The sequence below is a fragment of the Xiphias gladius genome, chromosome 8 (assembly GCF_016859285.1).
Source record: "Xiphias gladius isolate SHS-SW01 ecotype Sanya breed wild chromosome 8, ASM1685928v1, whole genome shotgun sequence".
Taxonomy (NCBI): Eukaryota; Metazoa; Chordata; class Actinopteri; order Istiophoriformes; family Xiphiidae; genus Xiphias; species Xiphias gladius.
Genome location: NC_053407.1, coordinates 18,594,412 through 18,617,852, shown reverse-complemented (window position 1 = coordinate 18,617,852; position 23,441 = coordinate 18,594,412). Strand labels below are relative to the sequence as shown.

At 43.7% G+C, this 23,441-nt stretch overlaps 1 protein-coding gene across 3 annotated transcripts in view; it reads right to left on the bottom strand.

Annotated features, from left to right (window-relative positions):
• Positions 1 to 987: 987 nt before the first annotated feature.
• smad6b (SMAD family member 6b) overlaps positions 988 to 23,441 on the bottom strand; it is a 72,853-nt gene continuing 50,399 nt past the window's right edge. For 2 of the 3 annotated variants that reach the window (XM_040133748.1, XM_040133747.1), the window contains exons 5-7: positions 16,963 to 17,019; positions 16,191 to 16,268; positions 988 to 1,867 (exon numbers count right to left, since the gene is read on the bottom strand). In XM_040133748.1, coding sequence (XP_039989682.1) covers positions 1,326 to 1,867; positions 16,191 to 16,268; positions 16,963 to 17,019 — 677 coding nt within the window. In that variant the 3' untranslated portion in view covers positions 988 to 1,325. Of the gene's footprint in view, positions 1,868 to 16,190; positions 16,269 to 16,962; positions 17,020 to 20,119; positions 21,583 to 23,441 lie in introns of those variants that run through there. The other variant, XM_040133746.1, reaches the window with a different exon arrangement.

The following is a 23,441-nucleotide window of genomic DNA, read 5'->3' as shown; positions in this document are numbered from 1 at the left end:
GCAGAGACCTCTGCCCCCCTCCTCCTCACTACCACCACCACCAATCTGACAACCCAACACCAGCAATTATGAAGGAAGCCAGCTAAACCACATCCACCTTGGCTGTAGTTTTTAAGATTCCAGTAGGCTTGTAAAACTTCTTGGTTTCTCTGCATACATTCCAGTATCCCTGCGCTGGTTTCAGGGTGCCGCATCCCTGGTCAGTTATAACAACGTCCATTGTGAGACAGGCTGGCGGTGGAGGCCTGAGACCGCCGACCACGAGCCAAAGATGATGTGCTGAAGTGGGAACACCTTTGGAAGGATGTCCTAACTGCTGAGCTTGAGTACTTTCATCATTTCCTCCTACACTATCCTCTACTACACCATCTCCTCTCGTCGGTCCTCATTACTGGGGCTCCTTAGGACCTCAAGGACATGTGGATCGGTTGTGCTAGCTTGTCTTAAAATCTAGTTATATTTCAGTAATCGTAGATGTTACTGAAATATATACATCAGTTGTATTATACAGGGGCCTCTCTCACAAAGCTGCTTTTAATTTACTCCTCTAGACCAACAACTAGTGCAGATATCACTCTACTCTTCACATTAACCATTCTGAATAAACAGTGAAGTGACAGCCCGGATCAATTTCTGCCTGGCAGAGTTAAGTACAAGTTGAGGACAAGTTCAACTCTGATCTTTATATCAGCTGCTCCTACGCTAAGTGGGGAAAGAGGATCTCAACCGTTGACCTAATGTCAAATGCCACACAAGAACATTTACCTTATTTCAGTGTAACCCGTGGTGGTGTACTGAGATTTGTGACGGCTTGTATTTTTCACAAATCACAACAGGTAATGTTCGGTCTTCTGGTGTACTAAGGATATCAATACACTTCTTAAGATACCATGAAAATAAATTACAGTGAAATGTTTAATGTGTAATTAACCAAGAGCTAATGATACAGACCAAACAAAGAGAATTATTATGCGAATACTTTATTATCAATGTGTGAATGGTGTTAGCTTTTTGTCTGGATATTAATAGTATATGAAAACTATACACCAAATCCAGGCTTATCCTAATTTTGCTGTATAATTTCTCAAGTTGGTATTGAAAGATTCTTTATCTTTATATATATTTATATATATAATATATATAAGCCAAAGTGCATTTTCCGTTTTTTTCCTCTTGTCCATATACACATTGCACCATACATAAATAATTACATTGTAAAAATGACTCCGTATTTACAAGTATAATATATATTTCATATAATATATAAAACTTTATATTAAATCTAGGTAGATGATATTTGGGATAGTTTGTGGGGTCCATCTGTGTTATCTATGGTTGTTGAGGAGGATCTCCAGCCAGCAGGGGCAGGAGGTGATGAATTGTCTTGAGTAGCAGGGGCCCCAGCCCTTGGCAAAGCTGATGCGCACACTGTTGGGGTCATAGGGTCCGTCCAGGAGGTCAGCCTCCGTGGTGTGTCTCAGGAGGCACGAACGCTCATAGTCAAACACCTTGATGGAGTAGCCTGGCATCACCTTCCGCACCACCAGAGTTCTGCTGTTAGGCATGTCCAAAGTGGGGGAGTTGACAAATATGGGGTGCTCACTGCGGTTATACGCCCAAACGCCATCCGGCTCTTTGCTGAGGAGGATGCCATAGCCGATTTTGCCTCGTGTGCGCTGAACGGTGCTGCTGCGGTGTTCCAGGTTGAGCTGGCCCAGGCAGAAGCCCGTGCCCTGAGGTAGATCATAGAAGATGCTGACGGAGTGCTCGTACACTGTGTAGAGGCGACCCACACGTGTGCGGTGCTCCCAGTATGCCACGTTACACCAGTGGCTCTGCTTAGGGGCATCAGGAGACATACTGGCATCTAGAAGAGAGAGAGAGAGAGAAAGAGAGAGAGAGAGAGTCATTAAACAAAATATAAACAAAAGCAAACAGGGCTAGTAAAAAGGAAGGCTTGAGTTTTAAAGGATTAACTATCTCTTTTTATTGTTCAGAGCAGATGTCCACACTATAAATACTGAAGGAGGCACTGTATTGAAATCTAAGCCTTGTATAAATACCACAGCATGCACTTCCATCTAACGTGCGCGCGCACGCGCACACACACATGCACACACACACACACACACACACACACACACACACACTCTCAGGCTACTATACATATCCTGGGGGTGGAGGGTGTAGTGAGGTCAGCCCAGCTGAAGACCTGCTCTCCCCGGCTCTGCCTCAAGAGGGCACTGTCATTACTAAACACTGACCACTCAGCGCAGAGCCCGTCTCTGCTGCTCACACATGCACCTTCAAAACGGATCATGTTTACTAAAATGTAAATTAAGATTACACTCAGTGTTTCCACTGAAAATTGGCAGATAAGTCATTGCAGTAGTATGCTGAAGCTAGACTGAAAATATAATTACAACTTTTTGAAAAAAAAAAAAATCATCATTTTGCCTCTGCACATTTTAACAAACCCTGCTCAATCCAAAAACACTTTTTTTTTTTCTTTTTACAGTGGGACAAAGTTGGCATCACATTCCTTAACATCTCTGTCCTGGAAATCAGCTTGTTAATTCAGTTTTCATGGCTGCAGTCTGTGAACTCTCCTCAGTGACAGCCCCCAGCACTCCAAAGTGAGTTACTGTTCCCTAGGTAGACTTCTGTCTTCACCATACTGAACAGACACACAGCACTGCTGACTGCTTTCAGAGACTGCTTCAGTCCAAGCTGCTCATAGCTGTCATACATTTATATTGCTCATAAAATCTGTGGTATGAGGAGTGGAGAGAGGCTGGTGGATGAGGAAGAAAAAGCACAGAGTTCCATGATCTCACATCCGTCTCTTCACCCTTTCCTCCTGGAGAATCAGGGTGCCTCTTTATCCTCTTCCCTCATCTTCCTCACATTCCACAAGAGTGGGGGTGACGGGAGAGGGCCAGGCAGGGGGTCCCCCTCCCCCTCCACCCTGCTATTCCCCCTGCTGTGGGCCCAGGGACGGCATTCAGCTCCCTGACAACTTAGCACAAGCCCGTGACCCGCTGACCCCCCAGCCTTCATGCTATCAGCTCCCATTAACTCACACACAGAGTGATGCCATTATTTTGCTTCAGAGAGTCTATTGGCACAGAGGATTTAAAGCCTGGGCCTGTGGCCCCATTCCTTTCAGTCTCTCTGCTCTCAGAGCTTAATGACCGCCCGCCCCATTAACAAACGCCTTTAAGGTGGAGCATCACAGATCCACACAGCAAGAAAATGCCTCACTCACCTCCCACCCAACTAAACCTTTCTGATGAGTGACCCACACTAGTAAAGTTTATACAAAGATTAGCAAAAACGTTGACCAGACCTGCACAGACAGAACGTCTGCTGGTTCAAGGCTCTCTGTGTTGTGGAGGCGGAGGAAGTGAGTGAGTGAGTGAGTGAGTGAGTGAGTGAGTGAGTGAGTGAGTGAGTGAGCGAGTGAGTGAGTGAGTGGGATGTGTGGGGGTGGGGGGAAGCTGCAGACAGACTCTCTGTGTGTTTGCGCACACACTGATGGCCGAAATGACCCCCTCTCTTCAGGGGCCCCAACATGCATGTGCCATTAGTGAATTCCACACTCCAGCTCCTCCACTCTGAGCTCAGCTTTTACTGCAGTGTGGCTCGGCCACACAAAGAACTCAGCCCCAACTTGTTTATGGCCCGCTATTGTCTCAAATCAAATGGAGCCCACACATCAAGGTAAACTCACTTTGAAACTGTGCCCACATACACAAAAGACCAAATGGCTACCGTCTCCTCCTTTTTAGTTGGGAGAAATAAGCAAAAACAATTTGGTCAATAGTATCTAGTTTTCACACGTAGCCTGGAACGAAGGTAGCCAGTAAGACTGCGAGGACCAGGAAGAGGAATGAGCAGGACAAAGGTGAGAAATGTATCTAATGTTAAGCCTGAGCCTAAGGGAAGACAATGAGCACACCATGAGCCAGGCCTTTTCCTGTTGCTCTGTTGTGTTAAGTGTCTACGTGTGCCTGTGCGCACATGTGTCTGTTTTGATGGGGGAAAAAAAAAATCAGCCAGCATGTTTGTGTTTTTCTCCTGGACATGTGTGTTTTGGCTAGGTGGGGGTGCTGAGGTAAGTGCTCTGACAGAAGAACTCATTAGGATCTATTTAACAGAGCCGAGCTATCACCAATCGTCAGACTGTTTGGACAATATCACCACAGTGACTACGGCTTCCAATCCAGAGCTCAAACTAGCTTCTTCAAGTGCTCAGAGTTTTAAGTTTTTTAGGGAAGCCTGGTTTCTTCAGCCATGTTTAGATGTTCTGTAAATATTTATCTACCTTTTGCAAATTGATATGAGAGAGTATGAAGCCAGGTTTAATTATTAGTATATGACCAGAAACAGATTCAGATACAGGTCGGGCCAGGGCTCAGGACAAACCTGAAAGTCAGACATGAGGCGATGAAGGGAGGGCATTCGTCTCCCTCCTTCTGACCACAGCAGAGACACCCAACTCCCTTCGACTCCATGTTGGGCTTTCAAAGGGTCTGTTCAGGGCGAAGCCAAGATGGGCTGGGAGCAATTACTGGTGCTCTGCATCCATTTAACCCTGCCACCTTTTAACAGCTCAGTTTACCCATTAGAATAGTAGTGCATGTTATTATTGTTATTTTATTCTCAAAAGCCCCTTCTCTTAGTGTCAGTCTCAGAGTCAATGGATGCAGCCACAGTATGGTTGCTCCAATTCCTCCTCCTGCAGCTAGAGGCAATGACCTGAGCACATGAAGGAGTTAATCAACTATAAAACCTTACATAACCTGTCTCACAGTACTGGTATCAAAAAAAGTGGATATACGTAGATCTGTGGAAGCTATTTAGGCTACAAGTTTCCATGGCTAACAGCACATATGTAAAATAAAGTAGTTACTAGTATTCTACCAATGTGATAAGGATCGTCTCTGTTTGACTTTCTTGAAGCGTCATGAAATAAGTAAATAAATTACAACACTCAGAATATAGCATGCCCGCTCACACATTTTAGGGAATTAACAGTAGCTTTGGACGCCTGTATCTGCACGTACAACATGTCTTAGTACAATCACACAGTAAACAAAGATATTTAACCAACACTACTTCAGCAACAGAAAGCATTTTGTGTGCAGAGTTTGATTCCCATAACAAGGTGTGAGCTCCATGGAAAACATGTGAAAAATGTTGATTTTTCAGTTTCCCTGTGGCCGGTCTTATTGGTGGAATTCAGAGTATCAAAAGCAGGATGACAGATCTGACAACAAACACAGACTTATATCAGTTACCTGGTACTCAGAAAGCAAACAGTGACACATGCTACATTGTAAAAGGATTGAAAAGTCAGTGACAAGTGGTCCAGGCTTGAAATAAATCATTATTCTGCATGAAAAATGGGAGCGCATGAAATAATCAATGGTTCACATCCTTCACTTTAAAAGTAGCCACACTATAATATAAATATACTCCATTACAAGTAAAAATCCTGCAATTAAAATATACGCAAGCATTATAAGCAAAACTTACTTAGTCTCAAAAGTAAAAGTACGACTCATAATTCATAGAAGTATGGCCCCTGTGTTATATTATGCTATTATTGGATTATTATTACTGATATATTCATGTATCAGTAGCTATTAACCGTTTTAGTTGATGGAGGTGCAGCTAATTGTATATACTGTTGGGTTTAATCTGAAACAGTGCATCATATTTTATAAGCTCCTCATGTGTTTTGTATGTAAAGTATGCATGTGTGTAAAGCTTTCAAATGAATGTAGTGGAGTATAAAGTATAATGCATCCTTCTGAGTTGCAGTGGAGTAGAAATAAGAAGTAGCATGAAGGTAAAGCTAAGGTACATCGAATTTGTACTTAACTACAGTACTTGAGTAAATACACTTACTTACATTCCACCACAGAAGATATAGGCTACTGGGATTGTCATGGACAAACCAAACAGCAAAAATGATCGTGATTTCTGCTATAAATCTGATTTTTTCCTCTATCACGAGTAAAGATCAACATGCAATTAACTCAGCTTTAAATATGCCTATGTTCAAGACAACATGCCCAAGCCTTTTCCACAGGTTTACATATGGAAAAAAGCAGATCAACCTGCTATGAGCTCCTTGCACTCGAGGGCGAGTCTGGATAATTACTACTAAGTACACAAAAATGAGGGCTTGAAAGTTTCAGTGGCAATCCTTGATGATCATCCAGTAATGCTTTTAAAGACAGCATGAAAAGGAAGGGGGGGGGGGGGGCAGAGGGAGAAGCAGAAAAGAGCTGCCCCGGGGTAAACACAGCTCCGCTGCCTTGGAGTGAGATGAATGGGAGGCCGAGTGTCAGGGACAGGCAGACAAACAACAGCTTCCCCTCCGTGCTAACATCTCCCCACCAAGCTCCGGGGCCACCTCCATAATACTTCATCTCTCCTAAGCCAGAGCAGGGAACAGAGATGAACTCATTCCTCCAAAACTTTGCTGAGGAGGGAAAAAAAAACACTGTTGCCAGTCCCTTTAAGCAGCGCATTCGACGGGAGGAGAGCAAGCAAGGAAAGGAGGGGGAGCAGCAGTCTCTCATCCTGTGCCAAGGATTAGATTCCCCTCCAGCTATTAGACTCTACCAATGAACTGATAGGCTAGGGGGCTGGTGGTGGGGAGGGGGGATATGAGGACTGTGTGTGTGTGTGTGTGTGTGTGTGTGTGTGTGTGTGTGTGTGTGTGTGTGTGTGTGTGTGTGTGTGTGTGTGTGAACATTATGGTTTGTGCATGCCTGAGACCCCGTCCCATAATTTGTTATATTTAACTTTCTTTTACGACTAAAACAACAAAGTGGAACTGAAGCAAAAGCCTCCTCTCTGCTGTTAAGAGTATGGTATGGCTCTAATTCTGTAGACAAAGGTTCCTACAGGCTGACTGTAACCCCTGAGCAGGCCACATTTAGGCTGGCGTCTTGGCTATCACTGCCATCAAAGTCGGCTTTATCAGACAGACACACTAACTGGAGCTGCTCTTATATGTCTATGGATTTTTCTCCCTGAGGTCTGGCCTTTCTCTGCCGAGAGAGAGAGAGAGAGAGAGAGAAAGAGAACAAGAGATAGAGAGAGAAAGATAGAAAGAGAGGAAGAGAGATATGTGCTGGGAGAAAACACTGTGGGAGCCCGAGAAACTGAATCCAGTCACAGAGCCTGGCTGGTCACAATGGGAATGCTTTACATTGTCATCCACTTCCTCTCCACTTTCCCTCCGTTTCTGTTTCGGGATGACCCCATGAGGGAGGAAAAGTGCTGTACCCTTGATAGCAGATAACAGAATCCATAAATTAAATCAATAAACAACAGAGGGTGTAAAAAGCACAGGAAGCTAAGAGGCTAATATGGAGGAGCCGTCTGGGTGTGTGAATAAGAGGCCACTGGTTTGAAGGAGAAGGCTCTATTTTTTTTTTTAGGGGAAGAGAATGTGCTGCTCATTTCCTCCAAGTTTCCTCCAAAGCCCTGAAATGTGTCAGAGACACAGAGCACAAGTGATGGTGGTGATGCAAGTGAGGCCTTACGAGAGTCCTTAAGGGCATGTAAAAGCTCAGTGAGAACTGTGGGGGATGTTTGTGGATGTCATATCTACAGGCAGCGTTTAAGGCCAGCGGAGTCTGCAAGAGCACCGAAAGCAAAACACTCAGTGAACTTCCTGCTGGGTGGCTTTGCCCTTTCACCTCCTCATACAACCTATCTGTTTGAGTGTGTGTGTGCGAGTGTGTTTGTTTGCGAGTGTGCGAGGGAGGTTCGAGCCAAGTAGGTTGGAGCGTTTGAGTAGAGGAGACCCTGCACATTCCTGAACTCCCCCCTCCTCCTCTCGCTGTGCCTCCTAACTTCCTACTCTGGTTAGGATTGTGGGGGGTGGGGGTGCAGCAAAAAAGTTGCTTACTTACTTGTCCTTTAGGAGTCTTCTTTGGTGAAAAAGTCTGACCAAATCACATGTCATGTGAGAGGAAGTGTCGGCTGTGTGGTCTAAAACTTCCACATACAGACTTTAGACTATTCTTCTAATTGATTAATACTTTTCTTCAGAGTCGATATTTTTCTTCTGGGAAAAGCAAGACCCTACACTAAGGGAGGAAACTGACTTTAGCTGGCCTATATACTCAAGCTACATTGAAGGCTTGGTTTCAAATGAATGATAACAAGGAACTCTATTATTACAAGTTATATTAGTTTGACTAATTTAAGGCGAAAGGCAGGTATTTGGTTACCACTGGGTTGGGAGGTGGAGCAGCTATGATGGACAGAGTTGCCGTTCAAACAATGGTTTTCTATTGATCGGCCCAGTGGATCAGAGTCTGTGAGGAGAATGTATTCTGTCAGGATAATGTGGCACCAGAGTTTCTGTTTCAATCACAACACTTGCTGGCCTGTAACCCACACTGCTCCACTGCGGGCATCCAGATACCAGCTCCCCAAACGAAGACAACTGTTTTCCTCATCTCTGACAAGTCAGCCCGTTCACAACAAGCAAGACATTCATTAAAAATGCAGGAGTGAACATTTCCAATAATTCACAAAGTCCTTCCCTGTCAACATCTGCAAAAAATCTCGAAGCTAAAGGGAATGGCAGGATTTCATTAAGTAAATTATGTGCTGGCAGTCACAGAGAGGGGAAGAGGGGGAAGCTACAGCCAGACCTCTAATCTAAACCGTACCCTGAAATGCGACAGCCTGACTGCACGTACTGAGCCGCACAGCCAAGACTTAAGAAATACACACAAATAAAAGATAACTAAAACACACATTACAAAAGTAAATAGAATTTTGCCTGGTGAACATAATCAATGAGAATTTTCACATAAGCATCTTTACATCTTGGAAATACTACCTGCAAAAACCTGGTCCAAGAGTATGATTTGCTTTGTCAAGTCGTACTTTGTGTAGAACCTGAGGACATACATACCTGTACATGCTCGGGAAATAAAGTGCCTTGGTCTGAACAGTGACCCATGCCACTGTAATCAATATATTATCAGGGGCGTTTTGCTGGACCATCACTCAAAATAAAGGTTTTCTGCTCAGATTTAAAAGGCATCAGCTTTAAGGAGAAGATCAAAGGCTCCAAATTATGTCTATCGTACTTGGCCCCATGTTAGGACAAGGCAGTGGAATGAAGACATAGCTACAGCAGATCAAGTTCAAGATAAGGACAGGGGAAAAAAATCAAGTCAATGTCTCTCAGTTTACACGTGTACAGTAGAGAGAAAATTAACCAGGCCTTGATACACTGGGAGTTTACTGTTCACCCATTCACAATGAGCTCCTATCCTTTCCCTCTGTCTGTAAAAGGCTTGTGTAGAGATGTCGAATGACATGGGCCCCCACAGTTAATCCACACACAGCATTCTGGAGGCTCAAAGAATGCACTGGCTATTCTGAGTTTTAAAAATACTGACAGCCATAGGTTCAGGCACAACTGTCAATGCTCCTCTGGGGAGAAAGGAAAAAAAAAAAAAAAAAAAAAAAAAAATCTTAAATCTATTTTCGCCAGCAATCAAACCACAGGCCTAAATCATAGCTGACCAAGGCCAGTGTCTGGATTTATAATTGTGGGTAAAATGGTCAGAAAATAAAAACAGCATCCACAACTGGCACCTCCTTCACTACTCCTTGCCAGGCGATGCAAGGCTAGCACATTTACAGTGGTGAGCTCAAATGGAGTATTGTTCCCCCTCTCAGCCTTGAGAGGAGGCACACTAAAACACTAAACTAACAGTTGGACATTCCATACATTTTTAATGGCATTGCACGCTCTTTATTTGTTGCTGTAACCCTTTGCCCTGAGCTGAATGAATGGAGCTATTGGTGGAGGCTGGTGCTGCGCTGCGGTGTGAAGGGAGAGAAGATGGCAACAGCAGCCCTCCCAGAGCACACGACAAGATTAGCTCACTCACTTTGTTTGCTAAGGTAGAATCTGGGGCAAAAATTACAGCCTGAGCACACCTCCTGTTATTTCTAATGACTGTATTTTCTATCTGTGTGGCAAGCCCTAAAATGAAACACAGTCCACCTTATCCTTAATGAGCACAGTGCAGTGCATGTGTAAATTCAAAACGACAAGAACGGCACTGTGAGCTTAGACTTATAGTCATGTATGAGGCTGTAGATTAATCTTTATCTTTGAGCCCTTCAGAAGTTAGTCAAACACCCAGCAGCACTGGCACCACAGTGGCTTGCCAAGCGGACACAGATAAATACTAAGCTCAGCAGGTTAGTTTCTGTTGACATGTGAGGGGTTTCAGGCCTCTCCAAGGACTGCTTTAGATTAGCATGGCTTTCACTCTGCACGTAGAGGTCACATTACCTCACCACATCTAGGGCCTTCTTTGTTGCTAGTTCCGACGGAAAATCAACTCTTAGAGCAAATTCAGTGTAAAAAAAAAAACTCTCAACACAATGACAACTACACTCCTTCCTCTCCTTCTACGTGACAACTTACGATGATAAAAAGTGCTTACTTCCAACTCCCATTTCTGCTGCTTAACACAGAGAACCCACACTATGGAAACTTCTCAGCCATAAACGTACTGTAAGGCTTGTTCTAAATGCTGCAATTCTCGACTTGGCTCACATCTTGAGGCCTTTACACAACTCAAAAAAGCTGGAAAACAAAAAGTAAAAGACCGTAATCTAATGGACAGAGGACCTCATTGCACACAGAAGGCAAGCACATACACACCTTCCCATTCACACACACAAACGCGTATTATTAATGAGCCAATAGGTCACATGGATTGTGGAGGACTCTACTGAGGATCTTCAATGTCATAACCCCTGCCAGAAAAGTTAAAAGTGGATTTCTGACACCATACAGTGTAACAATGCTGAGAAAGGGAAAATGAAAAATGTTCTTATCGCTCTTATCAATGGCTCTTTTTCTATGTGCATGTGTGTTATGTAAGAGGGAAATGGAAGCCAGCCTCCCAGGACAGGAACGGATACTTGAGACGAGGACTGTGGGTACAGGCCCTACACCACTACAGACAGAACAGAGCACAAGACCCTTCAGGATGTATAGCTACAACCCTCCGCCCCCAGTTTAAAACGGACTCTGCAAACTGGGCATGACAAACGGGTGAGGAGAGCCCCCTCATTTCCCCTGAGATGCTGGCCTTCTCTTCAACATTCCTCAGTCTCCCCCCGCTGTCAAAGGGGCAATTCACCGTCCTGCACTGCTACAAAACCCAGGCAGCTTTTTAAAACAGGATGTTTGTCTGAGGCCTCCTTCCCCTCAAATAAACAATCCGCAAAACCTGATTTCGGGAGGCAGGGTGGAAGCACTCGAGTCACATTATTTCCACATCCCGTATCCTGGAGCACTGGGGCTCCTGAGGGAGTGTGGGCGGCCAGGCGCTGGGAAGGCTCAGGGCTGCGGTGGAAACCTGAGGCCATGTGCCAGGCTGCAGGGTGAGATGAACCCAGGCTGCATCACTCTGGGGTCTGTGGGACGGAGGAGGGGGATTATGCCTCTAGGTGGGAAGGGGGACATTGCTAACACACTAATGCAGTTGTCACTGCATCAGACCATACCTCTGTCTGTGCATTGCAGAGTCAGAATACAGCTGCTACATTAAGAAACTTAGATGTCTGCACAGCGGGAGAGAGATACTGTGTATACTCAACTTTATAAAGTAATGCACGAAGGATACAGGCGCAGGATGAAAATTATTAGTATTCAGCTGAATATGATGGCTCCTGAGCAATAAATTAATCATTTGGCCATCAATGCTGCCATCATACATTATGTCACTTAGACTCCAACTTACGGTCAGGAGAGAAAAAAATAGACCAAAGCTTCAAAGGGCCATCCATAAAATACTAAGGCCCCTGCAACAAACTCAATAGATGATCTAATATGGAAAAACATGATGAGACATTTAAGACCAGGAGGTACAATCTATCCCAGATCTTTTCAGATGTGTACAGTAGATATGCTATTCAACTGGCTCCTAGCAGAAGTGGAATCACATGCCTTCAAAGTCAGATCAACAAGTACAGGTCCAGTCTAATCTGCATTAATCAAGAAAAGCATCACATGCCTCGATTAGACTGTCTAATTATTCCATGCATTTTCACTGTCTCTGACACAGACACAAAATGATTTTAATGCTTAGTGCTGGCGTCTTCCTGACAGAGACAGGCAGGCTGTGATTAGTATTGACTGCACAATTTGATTTGCTTAGCTCTTGAGTGTGAATGTCAGTATGCATCTGGATTTATATGAGGACCCCAAGGAAGAAACATAGACTTAAAAATGTATAAGCAAAGCTCTACAAATGCATTACTGTGGTCCCAGCACCTGTGTGTTGTAAACTGTATTTTCCCAGAGCAGTCTGTTGCGTGACTCACTGCTAACTGCCTTGTTCTGCCTGGAAGAATCGGTCAATACCAGAATGGACCTGACACAGTGTCTGTCTGCAGACGAGAAATCCAGTGAGACAGCGCTGGCCCTCCCTCCAGAGACAGGCCGGCAGACGGAGGAGAGCGATGTATGATTACTGTGTGGGAACTATGACTACCTGCTGATGGCCTCTTTCCTCCTGTAAGCGCTACAGCACTCTGTGTAATCCAAATCTTGCAACTTTCAATCTTTCCGCTCCTCCAGTCCAACTTTCCTACGTTTTCCGGAAAGGGAAAAAAAAAAGGAAAACAAAAAGAGGACGGTGACTCAGGTCACTCGGCAAGTCCCCTGGTCACCTGAACCAGCAAATCTGAGGGAGTCCCTCCAATCACACCAGTGATCTCAGCTCACACCAACATGTGCGTGTACACACAGTGTTATGCTGACAAATTCCAGTGGGTTGATTGAGGACACAACCTCTGATGACTGAAGAATGTAGGCAGAGTGGAGCCATGATCCTACAATGGTCTAAACCAGGCAAAGAGGAAACGTCTGCATCATTCATTGTATATACAATAAAGACTGTTAATATGGTAATCACTGCACAAAGTGACACTTTGTAGTAACACAAAAAACATCTTGGCATGACTCCTCGCATTCTGAACAAGAGCTGGCCAAAGCAGCATTATAATGAAGAAGAGCCCCCAATGTCAGAGACAATGTGAGTTACATAATGAAGTCAATGTGTAGGGGGAGAACACCCCCTCAGACAGTCATACAGGAAGCAATGAGACCTGCTTCAAAGAGCTTCAGTCTGATGACCACATGACGCGGCTCAGGCCATGAGGAAACAGGTGTGCGGACAGACTGGGAGGACAGCACCAGCAAAGGCACATTCCCTCACACGTACAGCACTAAGGTATACTGTGTATGCAAAGACTCGAAAGCTGGGCTCGCTCATGACGTAAACAGACATCAAAGAATTCCTGCTGCGGCTGTCTGTGACACAACCATAAATATATCATTAAACCCATCATTGGTCCATATGTCAAAGACCACACAGTAACTAAAGGTATGAGTATTACGCTAAGACATTGATAAAATAACATGAACATGGGGAAGCTTGTTAAGAATACATGAGTAAGAACATTTGAGCATATTAAACAACTGCAAGAATTAGCCAGAGGGAGCAGAGGAATGTATCTGCACTTAAACGTAACTCTAACATTAACTTAACATAATAAAGTGTATTGATTTGAAGACATATCCTATATTAACATGGCCAGCAATAAATAAAAAAATAAATAAATACACACGCACACACACACATAAACACACACACACACACACACACACACACACACACACACACACACACACACACACACACACACACACACACACACACACACACACACACACACATGTGTGTTCTCCATACTGGTTACCTACCAAAGCTATGCTTACTCTACCAAACTAACCAGTTCTGATCAGTTTCTGTGCCATTGTGTGATGCAGAAGAATGCTCAGCGTGTATTTGTGTAGCCCTGGGCTGTAGACTGACATTGATTATTTGACTCCACCCAGTAACCCCCGACCTGCCTCTAAGAGGTTTACTTGTTCCTACGTGGAGGATGGAGTCTGGATCCCATTCAACTCCGGTCATACACAGAGACTCTCTAACTCTGCTGAAGGGGGAATCACTGGGAGAGTCATCTCCACGTCAGCCACACGTCCAGCACAGGATAACCTTACAATATGCATTACAGGGCGGCATGTTAAATCAGAACTAACCAGGCTTTATGGGGAAGCCTTCAGGTTTTTGCTTTTAAGATGGAATATGCTGTGACAAACTAGGTCAAATACTTGGTGGAGAATCTGTATCCCTGACGAGATGCTAATGGTTTGCTTCACTCAACGTGGACACTGTTTTGTATCTAAAACCAAGCAACCATCATATAGTCTAAAGGAAACATGATCAAAGACAAACTGACTACACAAATTAGCTCACAGCACGGAAAACTACCACCCTGTAGAGCACTGGTCATTCTCTTTTCCAAGTTCAAGTTGCTGAGTGTGACACAGCCAATGCAGAGTGATCTGGCTGGCCTGTACAGGCAGCAACACAGTTGGAAGAAACCAAAGCCTAGCATGTCTAGATCCTCCCTCCTCACCACAGTCTCCAAGGAATTGTGGTGCGGGCTCTGACAAGCCCCTCATTTGTTGACTCAGGGAGTGTCGCCGGGCCATGCTGAGGTGGTGACAGCATGTGTACTGGGGAGGAGGGGGCCCTTGCTGACTGAATACTTCACTGCCAGGTAGCCATGTACACTGCTCAGTGTCCTGCCCTCTGAGCCATGGCAGAACCTCTAGGAGCGATCCCCAAAATGAGGGCTCTGACTCCCCATCCACTTGATACTGTGCATGCTGGCTGCAGCGCTAGCATGAAGGGGGAGGCATGCTTACTATATGCCATGAGAAAGGAGTGTTTCATTTCAAATCAGAGACCAGGGCTGTTTCTACTCACTTCCTCTGGTGTGGCCCCATTCACAGGAGCAACTCCATTTCCCTGAACCCACCCCTCCCTGCAGCCCACTTACAGCCAGACTAGATAGAGTTGTACGTGTGAGTGTCTGTGCACATGCATGTGCACGACAATGTGTGCTTGTGTGTGTTTCTGAGCGAGCTTGGATCTTATTACAGTTTGATCCCACTCAAATATTTCTGAAAGAAAAACAGAGGAGGGGAGGCCGGCTCTGTGGCCAATGCACACGCCCCGCTGAACCTCTGCACCGCTCACAATGAAACCTTTATCTTTTAAGCTTGGATTGGTCATAATGGTCCTTAATGAGAAGGAACAAAGTACAACATCAAATTGAAATTAGCTTGGTATGGTTGTGTATTCATCCAGATACACTCAACAGCTATGCAGAGTAAAGCTCTGAACTGTTAATAAAGTACAATCTGAAAGACTTATACCTCCCTTTTCTGAATTTAACCATTTCAAAGCCAGAAAAACAGGACACTGCAACGTTCAACAGTCATGAAAGCACTGCGATTTATTAAATTCGATAATGTCGATTCATTGATTGTATTATTTAAAAGCTGTATGTACATGCAAGTCCTAATCGCTTCTTTAGAAATTAACATCTGTGTAATGTGATTTATTATTCAAACTATCACTTTTAATCATAGCTCAAGCAAAAAGCAAAGCCCTTAATCCAAGTATAAATGACCACATGGATAATTTCATCATCATGATTCTGTATAATCAAAGAGAGGAAGCTCTTTTTCAAGTTATGTTTCTGTAATAATACAGTTATTCTTCATTCAAGCCAGCTATATGTGGCACTATACCTGCAGTACTACTTCAAACAGCTGCTCACAGATATATCCAAAGTCAAGTCGAGAAAGAATTAAACTTGAAATTTAGTATCTGATACATTACATTAAATGATTAGAACCCATACTCACTTCTATGTACGGTATGTCAAACCCCGCCTCTGCTTCAGACAGTATTTGAGCATCCTAAGCTCTACGGCCTGCCTACTATGCCAACCAAAAAATAAATGTCCCCTACTCTTACGAAATGTACAGCACAACAGCAAGACATATAAACTTTAAAGTTCTCTGAGAAACTGAAGTCGTTTTTTGACAAATTACTTCAGTATTTACAGACTGGCTCCTGTGGGATGATAAACTTCTGGTAATCATTAATTTCTAAAATCAGTATAAAACATTTCGGAAATAAACTCCTTATTTGGAGACTGACAGCAGTTGGAGAAAACACACCCACCTGAGAATTCCCCTGGTGTGATGTTTGGTGAGCTGGCTGCCTCAGTTTCAGTGTAAGACAATGTGGAGTCTGACAGATCTGTGGGGAATAAAACAGACATTAGACCTTCATCTCCTGACAGTAACATCTGCTACTCTGAACGTAACGGCTACCTCTGTGTACCTCCTCATTTCAACCTGGAAATGATTCGAATTTCGCATCAAATTCAAAACAATCGACACCATGTTGGGTTTCATCCCACAGTGGATAACCTGGCAACTTCACTAACAGGCTTTACCTGATGACACCCCCCCCAAAATGCCGCCAGAAACCTCAGCTGTACTCAGGCTTGCAGCCCCAGCTAGCAGCCAGGCTCCAGAGTCCCAGCAGCCCACAGTACATACTAACCACACCATACTACCCACACTGGCTCTGGCTGGCATGCTGAAATTTTGCCACATGCTGGCCTAGGTACTCATCTCAAACCTACCACGCAGTTTGCCAGTAACTGTGCCCAATTACAGCCATTATAATTCTCCACATTGCTTTAGTCCTGTTTCTCTTTGTAACAACAGAGCCTAAACAAAAGACTGACCATGCCGTTTGCAATGTAATTACGATTATTAAAAATGATGAGAATCAAGTAATTACAGTTCTGCAACTTGTTGATCACAGGTCATAACACCGTGGATCAAATATTAAAAGCAAAATTCAGATGAAGATCAATAACTGGGGATGAATTAAAACACATGCTTCAGGTGCAACAGAGTTCATTTGTGTGTTTGTCACTTACCCAGTGGCTTGTGTTCTTCATTAGGGGAAAGCCTTGAATAAGGAGGTGGGGGTGACTCTGTAACACAAAACAATCATGTCAACAACCTAATAAAGGGAACAGAGAAAGGTAAAACCTGTGCTCTGGTGTAGATGCTGATGTTCCGCGACATAAGTTAGTCGTGTGTAATCAAAAGTTGAATAAACCATTTTTTCCTTCTTAGAAGATCTATCTGACATTTATAAAAAACTGTTTGGATACATTGGACTAATATTCTGTAAGAAAAAAAAGATATGTAAAAAAGGGGAAAGCCTGAGCGCCTGTTTAACTGTGAGCTAACTGTAATTTACTTACAGAACAAATCATGTACTTATAATTTGACACCATACTTTGTACACATAAAGACCCCAGTGTATCTAGGATTCATATTACAGTAATACAAACTTAACCAAACACTGTTTACAACATTATATTCCATGTGAAGTTATTGTCAAAAGTCTTTAATAAAAGCAATAAAAAGCATGCCTACACAATCAAATTCAAGCCACAATAGAAGCTCCATTTCAGAGTGGACAGCAGGCTACGTCTTAACTCTTACGGCTTCTTGTCTGCACTACAAATCAGATCATTTTCTTCAAAAGGTAGTGGAAAAGCTAATAAAGCCACCAGAAAAACTTAACAATTGTTGCTGTTATTTAAGCACATATTATTTAACCGAAGCAGTCATTAATACAACTCCAGACTAACCATAACTTTTACTTAGGAGTTTAATAAATCTGAGCAAATCTCTGCTTTTTAACTTCATTGTGTTCAAAGTCCCTAATTATATCTATTAAAAAGAGGAGAAATTGAAGAGAATAACTTGCAAAAGGGGGAAAGCACAAAGGAAAGAAAACTTTGTGAGCACACTGTGACCTCGCCTACAGGGAAAAAGGGGAAGGAGAAAAGCATAATAGCAGCGGGTCCTTTAAGAGTGGCAGCAGTAATTGCCAGGATCTGAACTCAGTCACTCAGATACACAGCTAGTCAGTCTGGCGCCAGTAGTATGCAAACTGTATATTATCACCACTCCTTCACCTAAATAGCATGAGGGGACCTCCTTAGGACAAAAGGGCTTTTAAAGCGCAACTTGAAACTGATCTCATTCTAAAAGTATAATGCCTGGCAAAATAAAAGGAAAAAGTTCAATCCCAGTTCTCTGTCACACATTATTAACTGTTTTATTCTTTAAAAAGTTCTTGTATAAAACTGATGCCTGGAGTTTGTTTTCTTATTATTTCAACACAAGTAGATTGAATAACAGTTGAAAAATTCTTCCGCACTACTTATTTCTAGGTAACTTTTAAGTTGGTTTTACAGAGGATTAAAATGTTTTTCAATTAAAATTCATATCCCGAATTGAATGTTATATAATTCCATATTTATCACTTCCCCATCTGCAAACAATGTGAAAAAACAGTGGTTGGGGTCTTGATTCAAAACCCCCCTTCTTGAATAGCATGAAAGAAATACCAGCTCGATCAGGCCACGCATGAGCGCATGTGAGCTATGTGTACTACGAGCTTTAGTCCCAATATGGGGTATGTGCCCCTCTCCCTGTTCTTACAATTCATCTTGCTAGTTTTAGTGGAAAGAAACACACACAGCATAGCCTGACGTCCACTTCAGCAGGGGGAACAAATTAAATACTATTTCTATGTAAACTAGTCTATTCAAACCTGCAAATACCATGCAGCCTTGGAGCTCTATATAATGTCATCTGATCAGGTTGGACAGTATGGTGAGACATGAGCGCCAGATTCACATTAGTTTCCCACATTTGCGCGCTACGAATTCTGATATTGTTGGACTTGTGACTTTGAAGTGCTTGTCACAGCCAGCTGGCTCTAGTAAACATGGATGTTATGGAAAATCCACCTCCTGTGCCAGTGAGAAAACAGAAATACTGACGCTTGCATCTTTGCACATGATACCACGCGTTGTCATCAGGTCAGTGGGGTCGAGTGGCCCAGCGTTTAAGGTGTGCCAAATCACAGGCCTGTCCCCTGCCAAAATTTAATCTGTTTAATATAGGTCAGGGAGGTTCTGCCATAGATAGCTCATTGATTGTGGAAAAAAAGCTCATCCCTCCAACACAGCATCAACTAAAATGACTTATGGCACCAAGTCCAAACTTCAGAGTGTGTCTATACAATGATATATATGTCGTACACCGCTGATAGTATCGACCTACCTGGCAATTACCATGCAAGGAAGAGAGGTAAGAACAGCTGTGTTGACAATCACGCTGAAGGCACTGACATATTCAGAGACACATAAATGTCACCTACTGTATATTATTAGGGAATTCATTAAAGACTTAACCCTGGAAGAGCTGTAAAGACAGCACAAACACACTCCTTCATTGAAGGGTTCTCTGCTGTCGTAGCAAACTGTTCAAACACAACTTCCTAGGCAACTAAAGATTTTCAGAAGTGACAAACATATTAAGTGATATATTAACATCTTGCATGCAGTTTGACATTTTTCACATATACAAAATTTAAGTACTCAAGGTAGCATCAGAATAACACCAAATTGGCAAACAACAAAAACAAAACTACACTATATCACACTCATGTTTCATCAAATCAACCTCAGCTCATATCCCTTGCTCATAATGATATTATTTTTCACCTTGCCATAAGGATGGCCTTAGTAATCATTAACTATTTAATCAATACAACCGGCCTTTCTATATCTCTGTGTATGAAAGTACGCCAAACAATACCAGACAAATAAAAGTGATAGAGAAATATTGTCTGAGCATATTTCTCGGCCCTTTGCAGTTTTACAAACTTGAAAAGTTCATTTCTGCCATGTAACTATTAATATGACCTTTACGGTTCTCTTCATAAGAGTTTGGCAAAATCTGAAATGCAAATGGACAAAATGGGCCTAATGGTTGAGCTGTATCTGCAGGATTTACTTGTAGGTTTATGGAACATGGGAATGTTTACAGGTAATGATGGTATCCTAAATGAAAGCAAAGGAGGTTAGAGAAGACCTGTGCTGCAGAAGAAGCCTTATGGTTATCTGTTGATGGACAATCTGGTGAGTTTACCCCAAAAACTGGATCTAGGTAGGCCTGTGAGGCGCGACATGCGCACAGTTTCTGTGTCCTGGTGGATGCTCTTACCTGGCCCACAGAGCCGGCTGTAGTGATAGGGGTTGCAGCATACTGTTGGACTGTCCAGGGCCCCAAAACTCTTACACTCACAGAGCGGTTTGAGCTGGGCCGAGTGCTGGAGGTCGGACCAGCGGTACAGTTTACACACGAGCAACTGTGGGGATGCCACATGGCCGCCCAACCTCAGCTCTGTCCGGGAAATCATAACACAGTCGCTCGGCATTCCTCCTCTGGACTCCACTGCCTCTAGTAAGGTATCCAGCGCCTTTTCCTTTAGCCTTTTTAAAAGAGAGTATGTGGCTGACTTCAGTTCTTGCTCTAACACCGTGCGTGGCATCGCCTCCTGCGCCTCAGGAGAGCCGCTATCCCGTGGTCCAAGGTTCCTCAGCACGAAGTGACACGACCCTGGATCCCTGGTACCCTGAGCCGTCTCTGGACCCCTGAGCTCGGAGTGGTCCCGGTCTTTAAATAAGCAGCACGTCACTGTCCTGCATTCGCTGTCCTGTATGGAGCGGGGGCTCCCCTGCTCCTGGACGCACACCGCAGCCCCATCTTGGTCCGACGTGACCCCCAAGCCACTGCTCTCCACGGGGCTCCGGGTGCACACACCCCCTGTGTCCCCTACAAGAGACCCGCTAGGGGTCATCGGTCTGAGCTCCGTTTTGGGAATTTTCTCAGGGTTGTTGCCGAACAGATCGTCCCTACAGCCCTCACTAGTTTTGCCATTTCCATCTTCCCCTTCTTTATCTGGAATCAAACGGCTTCTCCAGAGTCGCCGCACAAGACCTGAGCGTTTCGTCCTGAACATACGACAACTTGAAAATCTATATGGGGTTTTTACTCTTGTACGGATATCCGAATATTACAGACACTTTGACGGTCGTTGCAAAACATTAATGTCTGTGAAATGCCGTGCAATGCATGCACAGCCAACTGACGAGCATTGGTGGCAAAGCCGCAACATTAGACTGAAGGCTACTTGGTTGCATCTACAACAACAAAACCGCGCAATAAGTGCACTGCAGCATTCCGATCAAAATGCATTCATTGAGCCGATTATACTGTAAATGACCAAGCGGGCGAAACTGAGGTATCGTCCGGGACCGCAGCGGAATGGACTGTTTATATGTTTGCTACGAACGAATTAAAAAAAGCAGTATGGATAATAACATGGCATGCTTAGTAACATAATCCAAAACCAGCAGCCTTCAACCCGAGACGGCGACTCGCAGCCTCAAACAGTTAAAGACTTTTAACAAGCTCAGATCTACTTTCTACACCGGCGCGCAGGGCATGAGGTACATCGAGGAGATTTAATCCCAAGAAAATGCACCAGAAGTCAGGATCCTTGTCGTCTTCTTGAGATATCTGTGCACATCTTTTAACAATCCCAACAAAATATCCATGTGAGCTGAGACTACATGAAGAGGATCAATCCGGGGCTGAATCGCGCTCCTGCTTCTCTACTCAGATCTAAACCAAACTGCAGCCCAGATCCCTTTCTTTCCCCGTTTCTCTACCCCCCCACCCCCCCCGCCACCCCCCTCTTCCTCACACATACGCACTCGCACTCACACTCACACACACACACACACACACACACGGGGCCCCCGAGGAGAGCGGTGGAGCCATTGGCTGACTACCATCATGTGCTAGTCTAGACACTTTGGCGGCTGTGAGCTGCACTGATTGTTGCGCAAACAAGGTTTCAAGTTTCTTAACTCTTAAAGGCGAAACACACACCCCTCTTTTTTAAGTTAAAGTTACCAAAACTTATTTACATCCAGTACATGTAGGGTGTGACAGATTCGAGCAGAAAAAAAAAACAGCAACCGAGAAACTTTCAATTATGGGAGTGTGTGTATGTGTGTGTTTTTTTTTTTTTTAATTTCCCCACTAAAAAGTCAGAGTTCATTTTTATTGTTTTAATAGGGACACTGAAGCATAGGCATCAGTTGGAAAACGTTGGAGGATATGGACACTGGCCAAAACCTTGCCTTGGTCATCTAATTTCTCAAAAGCTTTTTATGTGAATTATGAAGGGTAAAAATATAGAAAGACTAAAACATAAAGAGGTAAAAATAATAAAGAGACTGCCAGTCATTAGTCATCCCCTTAAAAAAAAAAAAATCATAATAGGGGCAATTACATGAGATGCGCTGACTTACCTGTAATGGAAGAATTTACATTAGGCACAGCTTTAACCTACTGATCTCATGGCAAGACAGTAATGTTCACGTTTCCCTTCTGGAGTATTGGGATGATACTGTTATTACAATACCTGGTAGGGGTGAAAGGAACAATGTAGTCACAGTAACTTCCAAATGAGGAATTAGGGGAAAATACTACTTTTTGAAATATCACGATTTGAATGAGTAAATCAAATATTTATGTAAAAAGCACCAAGAGTTGTGTCAACATATTTTTGTAAACAGTAATACGCGTGATGCTGGAGTCAAGTTCTCACCCTACACCAGAGCAGGGGGTTTGATTCCTGGTAGTGGTTGTTCCAGCTTGGTTGTGCATTTAAATAAACAAAATTAAGCTGGCTACAAGCTTCTTGCAGCGGGCTCTGCAAACAAGTGTGCATTCCTGCAAAACTCTGTAATTATGTGATTGTGGCCGGTGCGCAGACCCAGTGCGTGTTGCTCGAAATCAAGGTCCTGAAATCAAGGAAACATCAAGGTCTGCTGCCGTGCTAACCACGCACGGCTCCTTATTGATGATTTGCTCGTTCGCCTGTGGGAATCCAGACTCACTCACTTCATTTTCCACCTCCTTCCTAAACACAACATAATCAGAACAAAGTATTTTTAAAGACTGGAGTTTAGCTGTGTTCACCCCTAGGAAGCAAATCTGCGGGTCCTACTGGTGGGTTGAGCTGCTTGCCTAGCCGGGGGTGGGCGTAGGTGTAGGGGTGTTTAGTACAGCCTAACCAATAATTGACTTTTGAGGCGATATAGCTATGTAATAGAGACACTATTTCTCAATGACCTAAAATATATATTTGGCACTTTCGCACTGCAATTTATTATTATTCACTGGCCGACAAATACTTTGAGACCAATCTGTATTGAGCTAACATCAGACCAATCGATTTATCAGTCGGGTACTACTTTAAACCACGCCCTACCAGTTAAGCTTATTTTCGTCAGGTGAAGATAGGCTGCTGATGAAAACATACTATAAAACTAGACTGGCACTCAGTAGAATGCATACCTCCGCCAAGATGAACAATCCCCTACCTCTCAGTGCTAAGGAAAGTGATTAAAAAAAAAATTCCTGGATCTGCCTCTTTAAATAGATCCAAACCAAAATATAATGGGTTCTT